The sequence below is a fragment of the Sinohyriopsis cumingii genome, chromosome 19, assembly GCF_028554795.1.
Source record: "Sinohyriopsis cumingii isolate HCF-2022 chromosome 19, ASM2855479v2, whole genome shotgun sequence".
NCBI lineage: Eukaryota > Metazoa > Mollusca > Bivalvia > Unionida > Unionidae > Sinohyriopsis > Sinohyriopsis cumingii.
The window spans coordinates 32141716-32165980 of NC_142979.1; the positions used below are offsets into that span (position 1 = coordinate 32141716).

General features: G+C 35.5%; 1 protein-coding gene across 7 annotated transcripts in view; it reads right to left on the reverse strand.

Annotated features, from left to right (window-relative positions):
- Positions 1-24265, reverse strand: part of LOC149775392 (uncharacterized) — a 213690-nt gene that overhangs the window by 106272 nt on the left and 83153 nt on the right. For 3 of the 7 annotated variants that reach the window (XM_089943911.1, XM_089943912.1, XM_089943910.1), the window contains 2 exons: positions 12196-12281; positions 7816-8656 (listed from right to left, as the gene is read on the reverse strand). In XM_089943911.1, coding sequence (XP_089800037.1) covers positions 7816-8656; positions 12196-12213 — 859 coding nt within the window. In that variant the 5' untranslated portion in view covers positions 12214-12281. Of the gene's footprint in view, positions 1-7815; positions 9785-12195; positions 12282-24265 lie in introns of all 7 variants that reach the window. The other 4 variants (XM_089943908.1, XM_089943909.1, XM_089943907.1 and 1 more) reach the window with 2 other exon arrangements.

Consider the following 24265-nt stretch of genomic DNA (forward strand, 5'->3'; position numbering starts at 1 on the left):
ATACTTACTTATCAGTCGAGTCCAGCTGCAAAACTCCATAATGTGCAGGCAGATCTCAGTCTATGTAGTTTGTTAGGCATAATCAGTTGAACAAATAAAATAACTATGACATACAATCACACTAAGCAATGGCATATTTGGGTGTATACCCTCTGCAGCTGGACTTGACTTGTATGCAAGTATATATGGTATCTTATTATAAAGACTCACTGCGCAAGTCAAATGTAACTAGCAAATATATAAAACATGTCTTTCGGAACAATAGAGAAAATAACTTGTTTATTGCTGAAGTGTTGGTAAAACTTATGACTAGAAGGGTGTGGGTTTGATTCCCACCATCGGATCAGCTACTGTGGTATGTCCATGGGTAAGGCACTATACTTGTCTCTGGATGAATCAGCCCAGATCAGCTACTGTGGTATGTTATTGGGTAACGCATTATACTTGTCTCTGGATGAATCAGCCCAGATCAGCTACTGTGGTGTGTCCATGGGTAAGGCACTATACTTGTCTCTGCATGGATCAGCCCACTGTGGTGTGTCCATGGGTAAGGCACTATACATGTCTCTGCATGGATCAGTCCAGATCAGCTACTGTGGTGTGTCCATGGGTAAGGCACTATACTTGTCTCTGGATGAATCAGCCCAGATCAGCTACTGTGATGTGTCATTCAGTAAGGCACTATACTTGTTTCTGCATGGATCAGCCCAGATCAGCTACTGTGGTGTGTCATTGGGTAAGGCACTATACTTGCTTCTGCATGGATCAGCCCACTGTGGTGTGTCCATGGGTAAGGCACTATACTTGTCTCTGCATGAATCAGCCCAGATCAGCCCACTGTGGTGTGTCCATTGGTAAGGCACTATACTTGTCTCTGGATGGATCAGCCCAGATCAGTTACTGTGGTGTGTCCATGGGTAAGGCACTATACTTGTCTCTGGAGGAATCAGCCCAGATCAGCTACTGTGGTGTGTCATTGGGTAACGCACTATACTTGTCTCTGCATGGATCAGCCCAGATCAGCCCACTGTGGTGTGTCCATGGGTAAGGCACTATAACTGTCTCTGGATGGATCATCCCAAATCAGCTACTGTGGTGTGTCCATGGGTAAGGAACTATACTTGTCTCTGCATGGATCAGCCCAGATCAGCTACTGTGGTGTGTCCATGGGTAAGGAACTATACTTGTCTCTGCATGGATCAGCCCATATCAGCTACTGTGGTGTATCCATGGGTAAAGCACTATACTTGGCTCTGCATGGATCAACCCAGATCAGCTACTGTGGTGTGTTCATGGGTAAGGCACTATACTTGTCTCTGCATGGATCAGCTACTGTGGTATGTCCATGGGTAAGGCACTATACTTGTCTCTGCATGGATCAGCCCAGATCAGCTACTGTGGTGTGTCCATGCGTAAGGAACTATACTTGTCTCTACATAAAACAGCCCAGATCAGATGGTGGTGTGTCCCTGGATAAGGCCCTATACTTGTCTCTGCATGGACCAGCCCAGATCAGCTACTGTATTGTGTTGATGGGAAAGGCACTATACTTTTCTCTGCATGGATCAGCCCTGATAAGCTACTGTGGTGTGTCCATGGGTAAGGCACTATACTTGTCTCTGCATAAAACAGCCCAGATCAGATGGTGGTGTGTCCCTGGATAAGGCACTATACTTGTCTCTGCATGGATCAGCCCACTGTGGTGTGTCCATTGGTAAGGCACTATACTTGTCTCTGCATGGATCAGTCCAGATAAGCCCACTGTGGTGTGTCTATGGGTAAGGCACTATACTTGTCTCTTCAAGATACAACATTCTAAAGTGTTGCTGTGCAATAAAATTACCAAAAATAATGACACAACCTGCAGATCTCTTCAATGAACAAATAAATCAATTTAGTTGCCATGGTGATAAATGTCCCTTCATGTACCATTAACATTATATTATTTCCCTATGTACCATATAAAGTCATTTATAAGTCAGGTCCAACTGCAAAAAAAAAAAAACTGATCTGCCACTGTATAATATGCCAGCATATCAGGATCTATGTTGCTTGTTCTATTGATTACTCCTAACAAACTCTGATCTGCCACTGTATAATGTGCCAGCAGACCAGGATCTATATTGCTTGTTCTATTGATTACTCCTAACAAACTCTGATCTGCCACTGTATAATGTGCCAGCAGATCAGGATCTATGTTGCATATTCTATTGATTACTCCTAACAAACTCGGACCTGCCACTGTATAATGTGCCAGCAGATCAGGATCTATGTTGTTTATTCTATTGATTACTCCTAACAAACTGCAAAGACCATGATATATTACTTCACCATCTCCAGCATGTATTTGGCATTCATGATACAGCCTTACTGTGGTTCAAGTCCTACTTGGTCAACAGGACACAAATTGTATCTGCCAATGGAATACACTCCAGCCCAGTTGATCTATGTTGTGGTGTTCCACAGGGGTTTGTTCTTGGACCTGTTCTCTTCATTCTGTACACTCAGTTGCTCTCAAGTGTCATAGATCATCATTCAGTGTCTCACCAACTGTACGCTGATAACACCCAAATATACAAATCTAGCCACCCAACTGAAGTTGATGCTACCATCCAAGGTGTAGAGAGGTGCATTTCTGATGTGAAATCAAGGATGACATGTAACAAGCTGCAGATGAATGATGATAAAACTGAGGCCATTCTGATCACAACAAAAAGACTTTCTCATTCACATCCTTTACCTCAAACAATAAATATCAGCAACACCAACATTAAATTCACACAATCAGTACGAAACCAAGGTGTTACTCTGGACAGTACTCTCACATTGTCATGAACATATGCAAGGCTGCATATCTTGACCTGAGACGCATCAACTCAATTCGCAAATATCTTTCAGTTGATGCCACTAAAACACTTGTGTGTTCATTAGTACTTTTAAGACTGGACTATTGTAACTCAATTCTGTCTGGTTCATCTCAATATCTGCTCCAGAAACTTCAAAACACAGCTTCTCGGATCATACTTAGAGTACCATGATCAGAGCACACCTCGCCACTGCTCTGTACACTACACTGGCTATCCATTCGATCCAGATTCAAACACAAAATTTGTTCTCTGTGCTATGTTTCACTGTCGGAATCTAGTCCAACATACCTATCTGACCTCCCCCATGTGTACACACCAGCAAGATATTTACACTCCTCTTCTGACAATCGTATACTCATCATTCCCACTATGAAAACAAAGTCATATGGACAGCGTTCTTTTGCATACCAGGGTCCAGCAATGTGGAATGAATTGCCCACTGAACTTAGACACAAAGACACAGTGATCGACTGCAAGAACAAACTTAAAGACCTAATAATGTTTCCTACCTTAAATATTCTCAGCATGTTTTTTTTAATGTTTTCTAAATTCATGGTGTTTGTTTTTGTAATCATAACATGTTTTTATCTTATAGGTGTTGTCTAATGTTGTAAAGTGCTTAGAGCTTCTAAAGATTAGGCGCTATACAAAGTCCTCATTATTATTATTATTATTATCTTCCAGCACATTATGCAATGGCAGATCTGGATGGATGCAGTTCAAAGTTGGACCCGATTTATCTGCATGAATATACAGTACTCTTCATGCAAAACTATCGTGGTATATAAAAAAGCATGAGTTCCATATAATGTACAGTCAGTCTATATCTTGCCTTCAGATCACAAATCTCAGTACTGTCATTGATGATATCAATACAGTTGCTGCTGGAATAGTTATACATGTCTTACAATCAGCTAACACAAGCAAGACAATAGTACTATATCTGGAAGCATTACACATGTCTTACAGTCTGTTGAGACAAGCTAGACAATATAGTACTATATCTTGAAAAGTTACACATGTCTTACAATTTGCTAACACAAGCAAGACAATATAGTGCTATATCTGGAAAAGTTACACATGTCTTACAATCAGCTAACACAGGCAAGACAATATAGTACTATATCTGGAAGCATTACACATGTCTTACAGTCTGTTGAGACAAGCTAGACAATATAGTACTATATCTTGAAAAGTTACACATGTCTTACAATTTGCTAACACAAGCAAGACAATATAGTGCTATATCTGGAAAAGTTACACATGTCTTACAATCAGCTAACACAGGCAAGACAATATAGTACTATATCTGGAAGCATTACACATGTCTTACAGTCTGTTGAGACAAGCTAGACACAATAGTACTATATCTTGAAAAGTTACACATGTCTTACAATTTGCTAACACAAGCAAGACAATATAGTGCTATATCTGGAAAAGTTACACATGTCTTACAATCAGCTAACACAGGCAAGACAATATAGTACTATATCTGGAAGCATTACACATGTCTTACAGTCTGTTGAGACAAGCTAGACAATATAGTACTATTATCTTGAAAAGTTACACATGTCTTACAATTTGCTAACACAAGCAAGATAATATAGTAATACACCTGGAAGCATTAAACATGTCTTACAGTCTGTTGAGACAAGCTAGACCTGGGGTGGGCAAACTACGGCCCATGGGCCGCATGCGGCCCGCCAAGGGTTTTCATGCGGCATAGGAACAAGTCATCATTCGCACTGACTCTGTTTATGTTACTCTGTTTATCAAATGAATGTGCTTCTTTTGAAGTTTCAGTTTAAGTTTTCAAGTATTAACAACATATTAACAGCTGAAAATTAATTAGATGTTATTTAGAAAAACCTTTTGCTTTTGCTATTTCAAATATTAATTATTTTACTTAATGAACTATTCGGCCCGTGACAAGGTGTAAATTTGTGTATGCAGCACTTGCACTGGAAATTTGCCCACCTCTGTGCTAGACAATATAGTACTATATCTGGAAACATTACACATGTCTTGCAATCAGCTAACACAAGCATGGGCTATAGTACATTATCTGGAAACATTACACACATGTCTTGCAATCTGCTAACAAAAGCATGGGCTATAGTACAGTATCTGGAAACATTACACACGTCTTGCAATCTGCTAACAAAAGCATGGGCTATAGTACAGTATCTGGAAATATTACACATGTCTTGCAATCTGCTAACAAAAGCATGAGCTATAGTACAGTATCTGGAAACATTACACACATGTCTTGCAATCTGCTAACACAAGCAAGACAATATAGTACTATATCTCAGAAAGTTACATGTTAAAATCTGCTAACATACGCAAGACAATATAGTACCATATCTGGAAAAGTTACATATGTCTTACAAATCTGCTAACACAAGCATGAGATATAGTAATACATCTGGAAAAGTTACACATGATTTATAATTGGCTAATATAAGCATGACAATATAGTACCACACCTGAAAACATTACATATATGTTTACAATCTGCTAAAACAGGCAAGATAATATACAGTATATTACCTGGACAACTTTACCTCATATGCCTCACAATACATTATTACATGTACAGCCAAGACAATATACAGACCTATATCTTACAATCTACTAACGCACAAACAACAAAAATACTTTATCTGGAAAAGTTACACCAATACTGTATCTCACATTCTACTAAGGACAATATATATATATATATATATATATATATATATATATATATATATATATATATATATATATATATATATATATATATATATATATAATCTGGAAAGGTAAACCCCATGTCTCAAAATATGCCACTGCATGGAAGACAATATCCTGCATCTGGAAAAGTGGTCAAAATTAAATGTATGTAATATCAATATTAGTCCATTGTATGCACTGGTGTGGATGAGGAAATGCCAAGTGAGAGTTAGAATTAGTGGGCATGAATTCCTTATCCCACATCAACACAAATGACACATCTTTGTCCTCTAATGTCTAACTAGAAAAGACTGACAGAGAAAAGCATATCATCAAATATATAATATTTTATGACAGTTTTTACTTTGTCAGACAGAATACACAAAGTTTAGCATTTTTTTTGTAAACAATGGCTGTTGGTTATAAGTCTTCAAAATTTATCTTTTCAATATTAAAACTACCAAGATATTGCAGACGTTAATGAGCTTGTAACTATAATGATGCCATCTATAGTACTATGGTTTATATTGACGTCATCTATAGTGTCATGGCTTATAGTGATATCATCTATAGTGTCACGGCTTATACTCATGTCATCTATAGTGTCACGGCTTATAATGATGTCATCTATAGTGTCATGGCTTATAATGATGTCATCTATAGTGTTGTGGCTTATATTGATGCCATCTATAGTGTCATGGCTTATAATGATGTCATCTATAGTGTCATGGCTTATACTGATACTATCTATAGTGTCATGACTTTTATTGATGCGATCTATAGTGTCATGGCTTATATTTATGCCATCTATAGTGTCATGGCTTATAATGATACCATCTATAGTGTCATGGTTTATATTGATGCCATCTATTGTGTCATGGTTTAAAATGATGCCACCTATAGTGTCATGGCTTATATTGATGTCATCTATAGTGTCATGGCTTATATTGATGCCATCAATAGTGTCATGGCTTATGATGATGTCATCTATAGTGTCATGGCTTATAATGATGTCATCTATAGTGTCATGGATTATAATGATGTCATCTATAGTGCTATGGCTTATATTGATGCCATTTAGTGTCATGGCTTATAATGATACCATCTATAGTGTCATGGCTTATACTTATGTCATCTATAGTGTCATGGCTTATACTGATGTCATCTACAGTGTAATGGCTTATATTGATGCCATCTATAGTGTCATGGCTTATAATGAAACCATCTATAGTGTCATGGTTTATATTGATGCCATCTATTCTGTCATGGTTTAAAATGATGCCACCTACAGTGTCATGGCTTATATTGATGTCATCTATAGTGTCATGGCTTATATTGATGCCATCAATAGTGTCACAGCTTATAATGATGTCATCTATAGTGTCATGGCTTATATTGATGCTATCTATAGTGTCATGGCTTATAATGATGTCATTTATAGTGTCATAGCTTATATTGATGCCACCTATAGTGTCATGGCTTATAATGATGTCATCTATAGTGTCATGGCTTATATTGATGGCATCTAAGGTGTCATGGCTTATAATGATACCATCTATAGTGTCATCGTTTATACTGATGCCATCTATTGTGTCATGGTTTAAAATGATGCCACCTATAGTGTCATGGCTTATATTGATGTGATATATAGTGTCATGGTTTATATTGATGCCATCAATAGTGTAATGGCTTATAATGATGTCATCTATAGTGTCATGGCTTATATTGATGTCATCTAAGGTGTCATGGCTTATATTGATGTGATCTATAGTGTCATGGCTTATATTGATGCCATCAATAGTGTCATGGCTTATAATGATGCCATCAATAGTGTCATGGCTTATAATGATGTTATCTATAGTGTCATGGCTTATAATGATACCGTCTATAGTGCCATGGCTTATGATACCATCTAGAGTGTCATGGCCTATAATTATACCATCTATAGTGTCATGACTTATAATGATACCATCTATAGTGTCATGACTTATAATGATACCATCTATAGTGTCATGGCTTATATTGATATCATCTATAGTGTCATGGCTTATATTGATGACATCTACAGTGTCATGGCTCATATTGATGCCTTCTACAGTGTCATGGCTTATACTGATGTCATCTACAAAGTCATGACTTCCATACTGACAAACTGTCATACATATGCAGGAACAACCAAAAACATGTCTATATAATGTTCTTAGAAAGTCTGAAATTATAATCAACTTACTAATCAAGGACATGTTAAGCAATGCTTTCAGCAAGTCCACTGGTCCACACACCACTGCTAAAAGGCAAAGGTCTGGGATGGAATCCCGCAGCACAACGTTCTCAATACCAACTTTCAGCAACTCGCATATTTGTCTCTCGTCTGGCCAGAAATCCTTAAACTGCACGAGTTTCTGTCCATGCTTGTACTCATTGAAAGCTAGAAAGGGTTTCCAGAAAGTGTTACATATTGTAACATGCTTTTCATTACAAGCTGACAACTCTTGCTGTAACTGATGGGTTAGCTTGTGTGTTATGGACTCCTCAAATGATGATGGCATGTTCTGTAAGGAAGACCTCTTGCCAGATTCAAAATCAAATGTGTGATGGTGATATTTTCCACAAGTACAAGTTTGAATGTGGTGATATTTTCCACAAGTACAAGTTTGAATGTTCTTCTGACGTGATGGGACTGGCTTAATGGGGAGAACCCTTTTAGTGTTGATTGTACCAGCAGCTGTTTTGTCTGAAGAGTATTCTTTTTCTTTCAATGATGGATTTTTCCTAACCTTTTCATCCCTGGAATTTTTTTGACTGGATTCATTGTCTAGGTGCTCAGGTATCCTGGAGTGGAACCCGTCTCTCTGTAAAGGTGTCCTGGAGTTAAACTTTTGTTTCCACAAATCTGGATTGCTAATATTAAGTCTAAATAATTGGGAATCTTGCAGAAGAAAGTCTGGAGACTTCCTGTGGTTTTGTTGCCTATTCTCTGATACACTGGAGTAAACCTGGTACCCTCCCGAGCTTGTTGGAACAACCTGAACTGATTGGAAAAAATCCACAGCCTGATTTTCTGGTCTCTCCTGTTGAGGATAAATCCCAGACTGTGTAAAGTCAGTATTTCTATATGAAAAATTTGTCCTGTCTGACCCAAACTTGTTTCCAACAAGCTTCTTGTTAAAGAGGGTTCTGTGATTGAATGCATTTGGGGGTAAACTTATCATTTTGGCTTATTAATCAAATGGTTGTAATTAAGTGCATACTGATTCTTTCAAATAAAAATAGTTCAAATTTCTTCTGCAGATTTGTACTGATGTAAAACTTTCCCCAATTTCCTATGCAAAATAGGTACTGATTTTCCCAATAAGTAAATGGGCAGTGTTTCTGCAGTGAAATGATTTTAAGATTTCACAAAATATCATCTTTATCTGGCTATATCTACCAAAGACTAAGTTTGGATTTAAGTTTCTTTAAATTTCTATACAGGAAATAACACTTATTTGATATGTCAACAACTTCAAACAAGTGCATTCATGAGAGGGGGGATGGCAGTTAAAACTGGGGTGATATTCTGATGGTAGACTGACTACATATTAAGCAGATCAGTGGGTAAGGAATAGGAAATAAAGCAGAGATCCAGTCTCTTGACCTGAATCAAGAACAAATGCAAACAACTAAAACTGTTGCATGTTTCTTCTTTGCTATTAAACAATACACGTTATGAAATGTTTCAAGCTGACCTTGAAGAGAATGTTGATACACTTTATATTCATAATCATTTCAGGAATGGTAACACTGATCTAAAACTCAGGCAAAATTACAGTTTCCACTGATAATAGAATTACCCATAATACACTACAATGTCATCCTCAAAGACAATGCAAGTAGTCTGAAACACTGTCAAACTTATTGAACAAATTCTCTGTGAGAAAACAAAATCCTCCAAAGGATGTTAAAAGGGCAGTATATACTGTCAATGTCAAAAGAATGATACATTAACATCATATCATGGAACCAGTATACTTATGTCTGTCGTCTGCTTTCAGATGGAATGGGAAAAAGGATAAGGATGGATCCGTGTGCAAAATGTCTGACAGGTATGAGGTGGGTTCTGAAGGAAGGATGACAGTGCTGTAATGGGAAATGTAAAGCATAATTTTTCTCTTGCTACGGGCAGTGCAACTGGTTTGGTGGGCTGATTTTTAAGGCATCTGAAAGAAGAAAAAAAAATGCAGTTTTGGTAAGTACAACAAATTTTGTATTTAAAAAAGGATACTGCAAAAAAGTGGTCTCTTACCCAAGACCAATCTTTCAAAAAAAAAAATGATATAACTGACGTGCAACTTAACACAGATGAACCTTCACAAAAGATTGGTCAAACTATGGCCCATTGGACGGATCTGGCCTAAGACCTTGTTCTATCCATTAATTTACACCCTAGTGTATGGGTTTAAAAATATCTTACCCGGCCCATGCCCTGAATGAAGTGTTCCACGACTACCTTCAAAATGATGATGCCACCACTGTCAGAAAAGTGATTCAGTACTCTCTCATTATAATGCTGCATTTTCAGTATAGAATATACTAATAGTGCCTGGCATAGAATATACTAATAGTGATAAACAGTATATTAAATAAATTCAGAAATTATTATATTGTTTGGAATTTGAAATTTTTCAATTTCCAATAACCAATTTTATTTATAGTATTGGGTAAAATGCTGTATGATTATACATGTATAATATGGTTTCTAAGCTTATGTTTTTATAGGGTAATATATGCTATGCCTATACTTGTTTAACATGATACTATCTAACCTTACCTTGGTATAGGGTGAGACACTATGCTTTTTCTTGTATAAGATTAGACTTTCTAACCTTATTCTGGTATAAGGTAAGACAACCTAGTCTTGTATGTTTTTTTTAATAACATGATACTTTCTAACCTTATTCTGGTATCATACCACTTAATAATTAAGTACATTATGCATGTTATTTCACAATCATATTGAGATATGGGATCCATGCTATCCTTACACGTGAAATGGCGTTGTAATGAATGGTCTTATAGTAAGGGAGTGCTGTACCTGCATCTTTCAACTTGCCAGCACAAAGAACAGACTTACTGTCATTCAATGGATGCATCTTAGTACCCACATATCCAAATGACTATAACCAATCTAAAGGCTATCAGCATTAACCTTGTGTTAGTAGCTGCATCATAGTACATATGGTGGGTCAACATGTGGAAACTGGTCCCAAATACTGCATTAAAATATAAAGGAAATATACAGAACTATTGCTTTGATTTTCCTTAGCTTTTCTTGTTTTAACTCATGGAATAAGTCTGTCCAGTTCCAATTTTTTTAATTCATTATGAAAGATTCTTTATGTGTGTGTGTGTGATTAGGATTTTTAACACAGCTTTAACAATTTTTCAGTCATATCGCTATGATGTCTGCAGTGTGACAGTTCATAGTGGTGTCTAGCACTGGGGCATCATGCCGCAGACACGTAGCATGATGTCCCACACAGTCACGTTATCCTGACACCAGGCAGACCAGTCCTAACACTAACCTCTTAATGCTGAGCACTTAGCGAGGCAGCTGTTAGTACCATTTTTGTAAGTCTTTGGTATGACTCGGCCGGGTTTCGAACCCATGACCTTGCACTTTTGAGGCGGACACTCTAACCACTAGGCCACCGGAGCAGTGATCTTCTATGTAAATGAGCATAGTGGGATTAGAGGAAATTTCAAAAGGATTATCCATACATTGCTCCAGTGAGGAATTTCTTGCAGTGGAGAAGGCAAGATGGGGATCTTGTAAAACAGGGGCACTTTTTCCAACAAAAGAAGGATTTTTTTCTTGAGAACAATGGGAAAATTGTGCTGCCAAGTACTTTTACAGTCTAGTGTGAACTTCTGGAGGTCATAAATTCTAGAAGTAAAATCAGACATTGACAATTTTACATAATCATCAATCATTAAATAAAAATGTATGAATTTATATAACAAAGCAAGGTATCATAAGGAAATTTTAGCGGTACAGAGAGATGTAAAGCCTTAATGGGCAGAGGAAGTGCCGGGTAGGGCAAAGGGGAAGAATTGGGGAGAAAACAATGGTATGGAGAGGCATTAGGGGGCTTAGGAAGGGAAATTCCCTCTATATCAAGCTCAACAATGCTGAAATAAAGGATCCTATTATATGCCCCTTTCATAATAATTTAGGGATATAACACTTGGCTTTTTACTATGGATACTTTTGCATTATGACAATAAATATTTGCATGTCCAGAAACTAGGTTACTGATATGATCTCTAAGCATTCATTTTTGAAACATTGTGCTACTTCTTAGCTCTCTAAAAGGGCAATAATCTGTTTTTAATTTTAAAAGTTCTTTTAGCATTACAAAAGATTTATCTCAACCATTACCTGTAAAGAAATATTTACAGAACAACACAATTTTTTCTTATACATACAGGTGTCCTTTGAATGGTTGTTATAATTATGTCAAAGAAATTAGGTGAGTATTCATTAATGTCCTTTATAAACAGTTGCCTATTATATGGAGGTGTCCACTAAGACAGGTGCCCATGTAGTTCATTTGCTGGATAAACTTACTTTTACTGAGTTAAACATTCTTCACCCTGGCCATTCTGGACTTCTCTCTGTCTCCTTGTATACACAGCAGTTACTGAATCATAAATCTAAAAAAAGAATCAAATAACATAGTTTATCTTATCATGTATACAGTGATGTACCTTGCTTTGCTTCTTACTTGCTATGTCAATATCAATTACCTTGACATTGTTTCTATCAATCAAATTATGGAACACTATGATAGAGAATAAATAAAGTAAAGCAATCATCACAAGTTATAAGTTATTATCTAGTCAAATTAAACCTCTATCTGTATGTCTGTCCATCTTATATATATATATATACATATATATATATATATATATATATATATATATATATATATATATATATATATATATATATATATATATATATATATATATAAATAAATATAAAATCACAAACTCTGGGCAATATCAGTACAGTCTTGTTTGACAGTATGCCCCACCCCCACTGTCTGTCAAACTTATTACTTAGCCCCACACATCAATATTATAATGGGAAATATACTATAATTGTTAAACCACTTGCTTTGCATCTCTGGAATCCTGGTATCATGATGAAAAAGCTCCTATATTTGCGTACCCACTTAGATTAAAAATATTTTTTTTACATTGAAAAATGAATTCTAATATATCTGTGTTTGAAATCTGAAATACATTTAGTTTTAACATATTGCTGGATGGGAGCTGGGTAGCTGAGTGGTCTAAAGCTCTCACCTTTGCCAATCACTGAAATCTCACCTTTGTCAATAACATCTCAACCTTTACCAATCACTGGCATCTCAGCTTTGTCCATGTGGGGTCAAGTCTCCAACTCAGCCAATAAATGAGAGAAAGTTTGCCAATAGCTTATCGTGGGTCAGTTCTTCTTATTAGGGTTTTCCTAGGTTCTGCCTCCACCAGTTATACTAGCCACCATGTATAGCTTATTGTGTGCTGAAAATGGCACTAAACCCACAGCAACAATAACATACATGTATTGCTAGATATATTTTAGCTCCATTTACTCGAATGTAATAAATGTATTAAAAAAATTCAGTTTGAGTGTTTAGTCAAGCTGAGGGGTTTCTTTACTGTTAGACTTCCCTATCAGTAGTAATATTTGTTACTTGAAAAGCTGAGTAAAGTTTCATGAAAGAAAGGACATGACTTGATGGTGTGATGATAGAAAGGCATGATGTCAAGCAATAGTGTTTGACATGTGGAATGGTGTGATGATAGAAAGGCATGATGTCAAGCCATAGTGTTTGACATGTGGAATGGTGTGATGATAGAAAGGCATGATGTCAATCCATAGTGTTTGACATGTGGAATGGTGTGATGACAGAAAGGCATGATGTCAATCCATAGTGTTTGACATGTGGAATGGTGTGATGATAGAAAGGCATGATGTCAAGCCATAGTGTTTGACAGGTGGAACGGTGTGATGATAGAAAGGCATGATGTCAAGCCATAGTGTTTGACATGTGGAATGGTGTGATGATAGAAAGGCATGATGTTAAGCCATAGTGTTTGACAGGTGGAACAGTGTGATGATAGAAAGGCATGATGTCAAGACATAGTGTTTGACAGGTGGAACAGTGTGATGATGGAAAGGCATGATGTCAAGCCATAGTGTTTGACATGTGGAATGGTGCAATAGGAAGGCATGAAGTCAAACCATAGTGTTTGACATGTGGAATGGTATGATGATAGAAAGGCATGATGTCAAGCCATAGTGTTTGACATATGGAATGGTGTCATAGGAAGGTATGAAGTCAAACCATAGTATTTGACATGTGGAATGGTTATTGATGACATAAAGCCTCAAAGTCAAGCCCTTGTGTATGGCATGTGGAATGGTATGATGATAGAAAGGCCTCGAGTCAAGCCCTTGTGTATGGCATGTGGAATGGTATGATGATAGAAAGGCCTTGAGTCAAGCCTTTGTGTATGGCATGTGGAATGGTGCGATGATAGAAAGGCATTATGTCAAGCCATAGTGTTTGACATGTGGAACGGTGTGATGATAGAAAGGCATGATGTCAAGCCATAGTGTTTGACAGGTGGAACGGTGTGATGATAGAAAGGCATGATGTCAAGCCATAGTGTGGAATGGTGCAATAGGAAGGCATGAAGTCAAACCATAGCTTTTTGACATGCGGAATGGTATGATGATAGAAAGGCATGATGTCAAGCCATAGTGTTTGACATATAGAATGGTGTGACAGAAAGGCATGAAGTCAAACCATAGTGTTTGACATATGGAATGGTTATTGATGACATAAAGCCTCAAAGTCAAGCCCTTGTGTATGGCATGTGGAATGGTATGATGCTATAAAGGCCTTGAGTCAAGCCCTTGTGTATGGCATGTGGAATAATATGATGATAGAAAGGCCTTGAGTCAAGCCTTTGTGTATGGCATGTGGAATGGTATGATGATAGAAAGGCCTCGAGTCAAACCTTTGTGTATGGCATGTGGAATGGTGCGATGATAGAAAGGCATGATGTCAAGCCATACTGTTTGACATGTGGAATGGTGTGATAGGAAGGCATAAAGTCAAACCATAGTGTTTGACATGTGGAATGGTTATTGATGACATAAAGCCTCAAAGCCTAGCCCTTGTGTATGGCATGTGGAATGGTATGATGATAGAAAGACCTTGAGTCAAGCCCTTGAGTATGGCATGTGGAATGGTATGATGATATAAAGGCCTTGAGTCAAACCCTTGAGTATGGCATGTGGAATGGTATGATGATAGAAAGGCCTCGAGTCAAGCCTTTGTGTATGGCATGTGGAATGGTATGATGATAGTAAGGCCTCGAGTCAAGCCAAAGTGGTGACAAAACTGTCCAACCACATATATCCAATGATTAGCCTGCACTTGATGATAAGCCTGTTCTTCATTTTAAGCTTATTCACAAGTATACATCTATGCTTCATGACAACCCCATGCTTCCTGAACAGCCTAAAGTTTGATGATATGCCTATGTTTAATAAAATACCCATACTTGACGACAGGCTTATGCATGATGATACACACATGCTTTATTACAAGACTGTTTTATTATAAGCACAGGTTTCTTGATAAGCCTGTGTTTTATGATAAGCCTGTGCTTTATGATAAGCCTGTGCTTTATGATAAGCCTGTGCTTGATGATGAGCCTATGTTGGATGATATGGCTATGCTGGAATACAAACCTATCCATGATTACAAATCCATGATGATAAGCCCATTCAACATTAAATATTTTACAAAATTCTGACAAATATTTGCTAAGCATGTTGAACATTTTATTAATCTGGGCCATAGGGCATTTCATGTGAGAAATAAAATATAATGCCAACAAGCTTCATGGTGTGTGAGTGTGTGTGTGTTGGATTTTTAACATAGCTTTAACAATTTTTCAGTCATATCGCTATGATCTCTGCAGTGTGTCAGTTTATAGTGATGTCTAGCACTGGGACATCATGCCGCAGACATGTAGCATGATGTCCAACACAGCCACATTATCCTGACACCAGGCAGACAGTCCTAACACTAACCTCTTAATGCTGAGCACCAAGCAAGGCAGCTGTAGGTACCATTTTTATAAGTCTTTGGTATGACTTGGCCAGGGATCGAACCCACGACTTCACGCATCCAAGGCAGATGCTCTAACCGTTAGGCCACTTGACAAATTTGTAACAGGAAGCAACACAAAGTATAGCTGCTAACAATCTCAGCATATCAACTGCAGCCAAGCAAATGCACACACAATAGGGCACCAAGGTCTATACCAACCAGGCTGATTTATATGTGGTGCACTGGCATACCGAATAGGGGGCAATGAGGGCAAATCGCTCTGGGTGGCACTCTTGTAGGGGTGACAAGAAAGGGAAAAAATAAAAAAGTTAAGAGGAAACGTGAAAGAAAATGAAAGAGCAGGGGGGATAATGTTTTGAAAATTTGTGGCAGTACTAGTGTGACCCACGAATGCTTCACTTCTGTGAATTGTGTTTTCAGAGATCAGATCAAGTCACTGATATGCTTAGGTGCTTTTAGTGCTTTAGTCAAATACAATAGCTGATACAAGCCAATGACAATTTTGGCTTAATAGAGATGTGGGTAATTTTGGATGAAGTGATTTTTAACATTAAAAATATTTTAACTGTACATACATGTAGTTATTTACAAAAATCAGAGTGGATTGGGCAAAATCCGAGTCTTCAGTGCTTGGAATAAATTCAGTCCAAAAGTTGGAGAACAAGAATTAAGATGGTATCATATCACTGTCTTTTCAACAACTGGAAAGATATGGCAGTGAGACTGCAAGTTGGTGCATGAATGATCAACAAGTTTACAAGCAAACTGTTGGAGAAACGATAAAGTGGAGAGGTATTCTGAAAAGAATTTTGGATGGCATCACATCCTTGGATTAAAAAACCTCCAGTTTAGAGGACACAGGGAAAACCTGTCTATGGAAAGTGACAATAATTCATGGAATATTCTTGAATTTATGAAATTGCTAGGAAATTAAATTCCTGTTATATCTCACCAAAGTTTTGCTTTGGGCATCGTCTATGTCATATCTTTCACCTAATATTCATAATGAATTCATTGTACTTCTTGGAAATTGTGTTCAGGCTACCATTACTGATTGCATGGTAGAAGCCAAATACTTTACTATCATGTTTGATAGGACTTCCAATGTCGTCCACATGTGTCAGATACTTTGATATGTAGACATAAATGAAGGAGAAGTAGAGATCAAAGAGATCTTTATCGATTTCTTTCATCTTGATGGAAAGACTGCTGAAGCAACAACATGAACCAGTGGCAGAAACAAAACTTTAAGTGGATGGTCTAAATTTGTCAGATTGCAGAGGTCAAGGTAATGACAATGCTGTGACTATGACATGGATTTAAACCATACCTGGAATTTAGCTGAAGTTCATGCGGCTGCTTTCAGTGCAAATGCACTAACATTTTTTGGCACTGTCAAAAAACAATGTCTTTCTCTTCTTCCACAGTTCAATGGGACATTCCTCAGAAACATGGTCCAAAAAATGTCAAACGGATATGTGAAACTTGCTTAAGTGCAAAATGTGATGTTGTGGAGGCTGTGGTTTCACATCTTGATGAAATTGTTGATTCACTGGATTACCAAAGAGATGGCAAATCAGAGACAGTTGAAATCATAGGTGATGCAGGAATGATACTAACTGCAATAATGTCATACTCCTTCACATCATATCTGTATTTTTGGAACGACTTATTGGAGAAGATTGAAAAAACGCAGAAGCATCTACAAACAAAAGGTCTCAAAAAAGATGGTTGTACAACTAACACGAATGCTCTAAATATATACTTCAACAAAGAAAGAGTCAATCCAATTACAAAGGTTCAGATAATTGCTTCTAAGTTTTGCAAGGGCAATTATACAAGTACAGAGCATCGTGTTCAGAAGATATGTTGAATGCCTGGAGAAAAGGGCAGACAATGTTGTACTAACCTGGCTGCAAGAAATCAATCATGAGAACAGAGACTGATGATCATCTGCTGAGCAAAACTGACTCTTACGCTGAGATTTTTTTTTACATCATTTGACAATTTTATGAATCGTGCAAATAATGATGAAATTCAAATTGCCAGTGTGAATCTTACTCAGCAATACAATGAAGTTGATGAAGATTATCTATTTTATGAAATTCGAAGTCTTTGTTGTCACATTCATAGTTATGAGGAAATTACAGGAAAGAAAACTAAAAACTGGGAAGCACTGGAACTTTAATAATGGACTGCCAAGGGGGGCTGCATACAATATCCAAACCCTAACACTGCACTATGCATATTTTTAACAATGTGTCAGCAAATCTAGCTACGAGAAGAGCTTTTCATAACTCAAACTAATTACAACCTATTTAAGATTCACAGTGCGCAAGTCATGGCCAACAAACTTGGCAATGCTGTCCATTGAAAAGGGAGATGGCTAAAACAATTACCTTTGATGACATCATTCATGACATCATTCATGACTTTGCAGCCGTAAAAGTGTCCAAAATTACATTGTCACATTACGACCCAAATGACACAAAGTCATTCAACATTAGATATTTTAAACCATTAGATATAGATTTAAATTCTAAATTTGAACATTTAGATATTAAAACATTACAGTGACACTGTGGCATACATGATTACAATGTTGTTAACACATCTTTCTTTGTTAATGATTATGTTTTTCAAATAACTAACAAGGGTATAGCTAAATAAAATAAGTTGCAGAGGGTAACATCTCAGACTTCCTCCCGGGAGGCATTTTAGCTCTGTACACCACTAATGTGCTTTCATATCAACTTAACTACTACAAGTTCTTTCAATTTTTCATAATGAACTTAAGCCAAGTTGAATAGGGGGCAAAATAATAAATCAAAACAAAATTAAATTAAAAAGCAAAATTATCACAAAACAAAGACAAGGACAGCTTCATTCTAATGCCATGTATGTCATTTTCAATCAATGTTTTGTTCTTCATGTTAGTTCAATATAATTGTTAATAAACTAGAGTGAGAATCTAATTATTCCCTTGATTTAAAACAATGCAAATGATATTGTAATACCCTGTCTGTCCATCTGTCTGATTGTACTCTACCCCCTCCTAATTAAACTTCAGCCTAAACTTTGATTATACTTTTGGATTGGACTATTTTGGGCTCCATTCCATGGAGTCCCTTTGTGTAAAGCAATGCCAGTTTTAGCTAATTGGTGACTAAACTTTATTCTATAATTATTATGATTCTTTGGTCTTAAACTAAGTACCAGAAATGAGCAAAAATCAACAAGTTTAGTAAAATTCAACAATTTATTTCCCTAGAATACAAAGTAAAAATTTAAAAAGAACTTACAGTAAATGTGATTTAAATCCCAAACAGTCCAAAAAATTCCATCACCAGTCATAACGAATAAAGTTCTAATTAAATTCCAGTGGTATTTAAAATAAGATCCAGCAATAAAGGTGTTGATGTGCTTATAGTCTTGAATGTACTAGTGTACCAGTGGCCTGAAGTGTGATGTGCTAACAGTCTTCCAATTAATCACAATAATATAAAATATCCATGCCTGAATTTACTGGTGGGTGTGTGTGTGATTTGGATTTTTAATGTAGCTTTAACAAATTTTCAGTCACTTTCAGTTATACTGCTACCAGTCCTAACACTAACCTTTTAATGCAGTTACCTAGGGTCCTACTAAATACTGCTAAGCCTGACAAAGCCCAACAAAGCCTGACAAAGTGTGACAGAGCCACAAAAAGCCATGCAAAGTCAGATTAAAAAAAGTGTATTTATATTGTCAATTACATTGATGAATCAATTAACTTAGCCGAAAGACTAGTTTTCTGCAGATTTAAATGACAAAAAAAAATTTGGCAACAAAGTTCAAAATCAAATAATGACAAAGTAATAACAAAGTCTGACAAAATCATATGTAAAATGTTTATTACTTTATAAATTGTTCTTCTATATTATTAGCTAAAGAAAATGCAATTTTTCAATATATCCTAATCACACAAAGCCATACAAGTGATGCAAAGCCTGACAAATCCTGACAAAGCCAGATAGTCAAACAAGTCAAATTAGATAAGTGTATTTATATTGTAAATTATATTGACGAATAAATTAACCAAACTGAAAGATTAGTTTTCAACATAATTATGCCAAATTAAATAACCAAATAAAATTGGGCGGCAAAATTTGAATTCGAATAATGACAAAATTGTATGTAAAATCTTTATTATTTGATAAATTGTTCATCTGAATTATTATCAAAAGAAAATATTTCAATATGTCCTAATTATTCAAAGCCTGACAAAGTTATATAAAGCCCAACAAAGCCTGACACAGTCATGCAAAGTCATATTAGACAAATGTATATTGTAAATCATACTGACGAATAAATTGACCAAACCGAAGGACTGGTTTCAACATAATTATAAATAATGATAAAGTACTGATAAAGTCTGAAAAAACAATATTTGAAATGTTTGTTATTTTATAAACTGTTCATTTGACTAATTATCAAAACATAGGTTGACAAACTCAACAAAAATTTTGATGTTTCACAAGAAAGGCATACAAAGTCATACAAAGTGATAATAAAAATATTTACTATTGTTGTATGGTGTTTTTGCCACATAAATTACAAAAGAAAAATGTTGGATTTAATAAACACAATAATGAATGACTGGTAATTGTGAAACAAATTCCAAATTCACTACATCTAAAAAAAGACATACAGAGCCTGACAGTTGTAACTAGAATGTTTATTATTTTAAAATGTCTGTATATGATAAACTATTGATAGAAATGGTTATTTTTCACAGAGGCACACAATGTCATAAAATGGCATAATGAAAATGTGCTAGCTGAGTTAAAGGTAGCGCAGTCCTACTCATCTACTTGTGATTGTAACAGGCGTTGACGTGTGTTAATGGAATACAGTAACACTTCACTACCATATGCCGTAAATTTTACATCAACAGTAAATAATTTCCAGTATTGTAAGTTTAAAAATGTTTCTATCCTTGCATCAAGTTAAATATATTTTTAAAAAAAAGAAATAATGATCACAGACAAAGAAAACATTTTCTAATTCTGTTATATTTACTGATAAAAAGTTTTTATCAACGTTACATATTAACTGCCATGTATTTGCCCGTAGTGATCCTGTCATTTTTTTCTCCCGACATTTAACATGATCAGGATGTTTCACTGTCAAACAAATGGAGACAGAGTAGAATTAACAAATAAGAAAATTCAACCTCCATTTGGGAAGATATATTGAATAAACTTACACTGATCATAATTAAATATTTTTTAGAATGTTACAATATTGTAGAAATAATGATAAGAAGAAAATGAGAAAATGCATGATTTAATATTTAACGCAATTCACAATAGTTATATATATCATTGCGTGTCTTTGCTGTTTTTAGTAGGACCAATACGTCTTGTGGACGAAGCTTATTGGGCATGTCACTGCCCATAGCCAAAGAAACAATGCAATAATAATTGGAGCTGGTAATTGTAAAAACTTTTGTAAAGGGGTATACCAAAAAAAAAATATCCTTGCTCTTATTTGGAGAAAAAAATAATTATGTTGTGAAAAATACAAGAAAACTATTTCATCTAAAAAGACGATCATGGTCCCGAGAGATAAAAATAAATTGGGCTGGATAAAAAACATTGAAACTGCACCAAGTAGCTGACAAGATATCATTTGTCATAAACGGTATGTGTACACTTTCCTTGGGACCTATCTAAAGTGTTTATATAATCAATGATACCGAGTTGCAATTGCCGGTCGACACAGTAAAGTAAATATATTGGCTATGGGGCACACATATGTAATGTATTTAAGGCATTGTTGATGTTGTTGTATCTTAGACCTATTATATGGTTATAAAAATCAATTATTATTAAATTTTAAAATATCCAATGGCCTCTCTCTCTCTCTTTTGACCAAATTATGAAGATAAGGGCAAAAATCCATCAAAAGACGATAAAAGATGATTTTCATATGTGAAATACCACAGTGTCTCTGGACCTATGTAGGATGATGCGAAGTCCAACTGACCAAAGCGCAAAAGAGAGAGAAATTTTTTATGGTCAGTAGCAATGTTAATTAAGGCAGAATAATGACTTAGATCAACTTTAAATATATTAAAATGTTCTAATTACCTATTGTTGGCTTGTCATTTTGCTTAGATTCTATTCCACGCTAATATCCATGAGCCTGCAAATTAATGCATTGATAAGCGTTCATTATTCAAGAATCTATGTCTTTGTAGTGCCCTACTTTCTTCATAAAAGACAATCTTTCATGTATAAATCATAAGTGTGACTTATATTGATTTAATCAATGTGAATAAAAATAGAAACTCAAAAATGTAAACAATCAACTTATCAATATGCAGAGGTGATTGTGAATAGTGTTACGTATATCTGATTTAATATATATTTATTATAATTTAATTGCTTGTCAGTTTTAAATATTTTTTAAAATATTTTTCTTATATGCTATTGTAATGTAAATTTATTCACTAGAGATGATACTTTTTCAGAAAATTGTTTGACCTTGACTTAGTTTATAAACACCAGGTGTTGATCTAAATTTTGACCTTGATTCAAAATTAGTAAAAAAAAGTTATATTTTATTTTAAAATGATTGGTTGTTGTCAAGGTCATGATGGTACTACATGGTTAAAGATGTAAGACAACTTTCTGAACTTTTTTGTTTTAAAGAAAATTATTGGTCTAATCAAGACCATATTCTGTGTACATGATATAAACATGATCACGTGACTTCCCACCCCCTTTGATTTCACAATTCTGGTTTTTCCATAACTACGCATTTGTTAGTTATAATAGTGATGTGTTGAGAGAGATTTCTCAGTTTTGAGCTATTCATACTGATGTCAAATTAATTTGTTGTAGCCAGATTTGAGCTAAAACAATTTTTCAGATTAGTTGGATTTCAAAAGGATTAATTCTTTATTCTCTGGAAATATTTTGAGGAGTACTCACAGAAATTTTGGAAAGACACTGCTTACAAATTTAATTTGGATTTCCAACACTGGAGTACCATTATTTGTATTTCTACAAGGAACTGTATATAAGCACAGTACTGACTACAGCATATGTCATTGTCATCCATCTTGGATTTTCCATCAGGATTCGAACTTGAAATTATTACAACATTTATTACAAGGACTTCTGCAATTTATTTTTGTGGATTATTCTTAGATTATTTTTGGATTTGATTCTTGAAACCGTAAGTTCTTCTCCTCTTCATTTTTACAGAATTTTCCGGGAAATAAATTATTTGTTAAATTTTAAAAAGCTTGTTGTTTTCACTCTTTCTGTGTTACTGCTTATTCGAGCCTAAACACGTAACAATAGGCAAAAAAGGACATTACATTTTGTAGTGGACACAATGTGCTGGGATATGAGTTCATTGACTCAGTCAATACACATTTGCCCGTAGTCAGTCTAAACTCCATTCAAAAGGCAAGTATGTGTATTTGAATGTGATAAAAATAAAATATATGCATAGTATGTATGCTGTATCCACAATATATACCACTAGTCGTGCAAGCCTAGTTTCCTATTAATGAAATATTTATACATTTTGTGGTATATCATTGATACAGCGTACATACTATACATAGATTCTGCTGATACACCATTACTTTGGTCAGAAATATGTATCTTTATAAATAATCAGAATAAAATAAGTGATAAAACACAACCCTGCCTTACCTCGGCTGGGCAGTTAAATATTTATATCAAAGTTATTTGGCAATTTCACATAATCTTTAACATTTGCATACATCAGTTTTGGTATAATAAGCATTTTACTACTATTTTCATTTACTAATTTATCATAAGTGAGTTTCTGTCATGTCGATACAGACAAAATGCTTTTGACAATCAACATAATAATAATACATGTAGTACTAATAACCGTATTTGGACTTTTCATCAAGCTTTCATAGTTGTACACTCCACTGTCGGTTGTACGAATGTATACATGACACTCATAAGGGTACTGTCCAGAAATAGTTTTTAAATCATCAGATGTCAATCCATCACACTTGGCATGCATCAAACACTTGCTCTTATCACAAATAAAGGAACCAACAGCACAATTAAGTCCACATACAGCACAAGCCAGTTCATTTTTTGTTTTTTTTTTCAAGCAGAAGCACATAGCATTTTGCAATTTAAACTTAAATAAGATGTTTGTTAAATACAAACAAGAAATTTAATTTAGAGAGATGTAAAAAACATCCGATGATGCTAACATGGAGTAACATTTGTTTATTGATATACCTATATTTACGTGTCCCCTAGTATAAATAGGGATAATTTGGCATGATGCATGCTTTTAATTGGTTAGTTATTCAAAGAGATAAAGGTGTTACATTTTGGGGGTTTACTTTTCAAGTTATTAATAATAACATTACTTTCTGTGATGACTTTGCATGACTTTGTCTGCCATTTTATGACATTGCGTGCCTGTGTG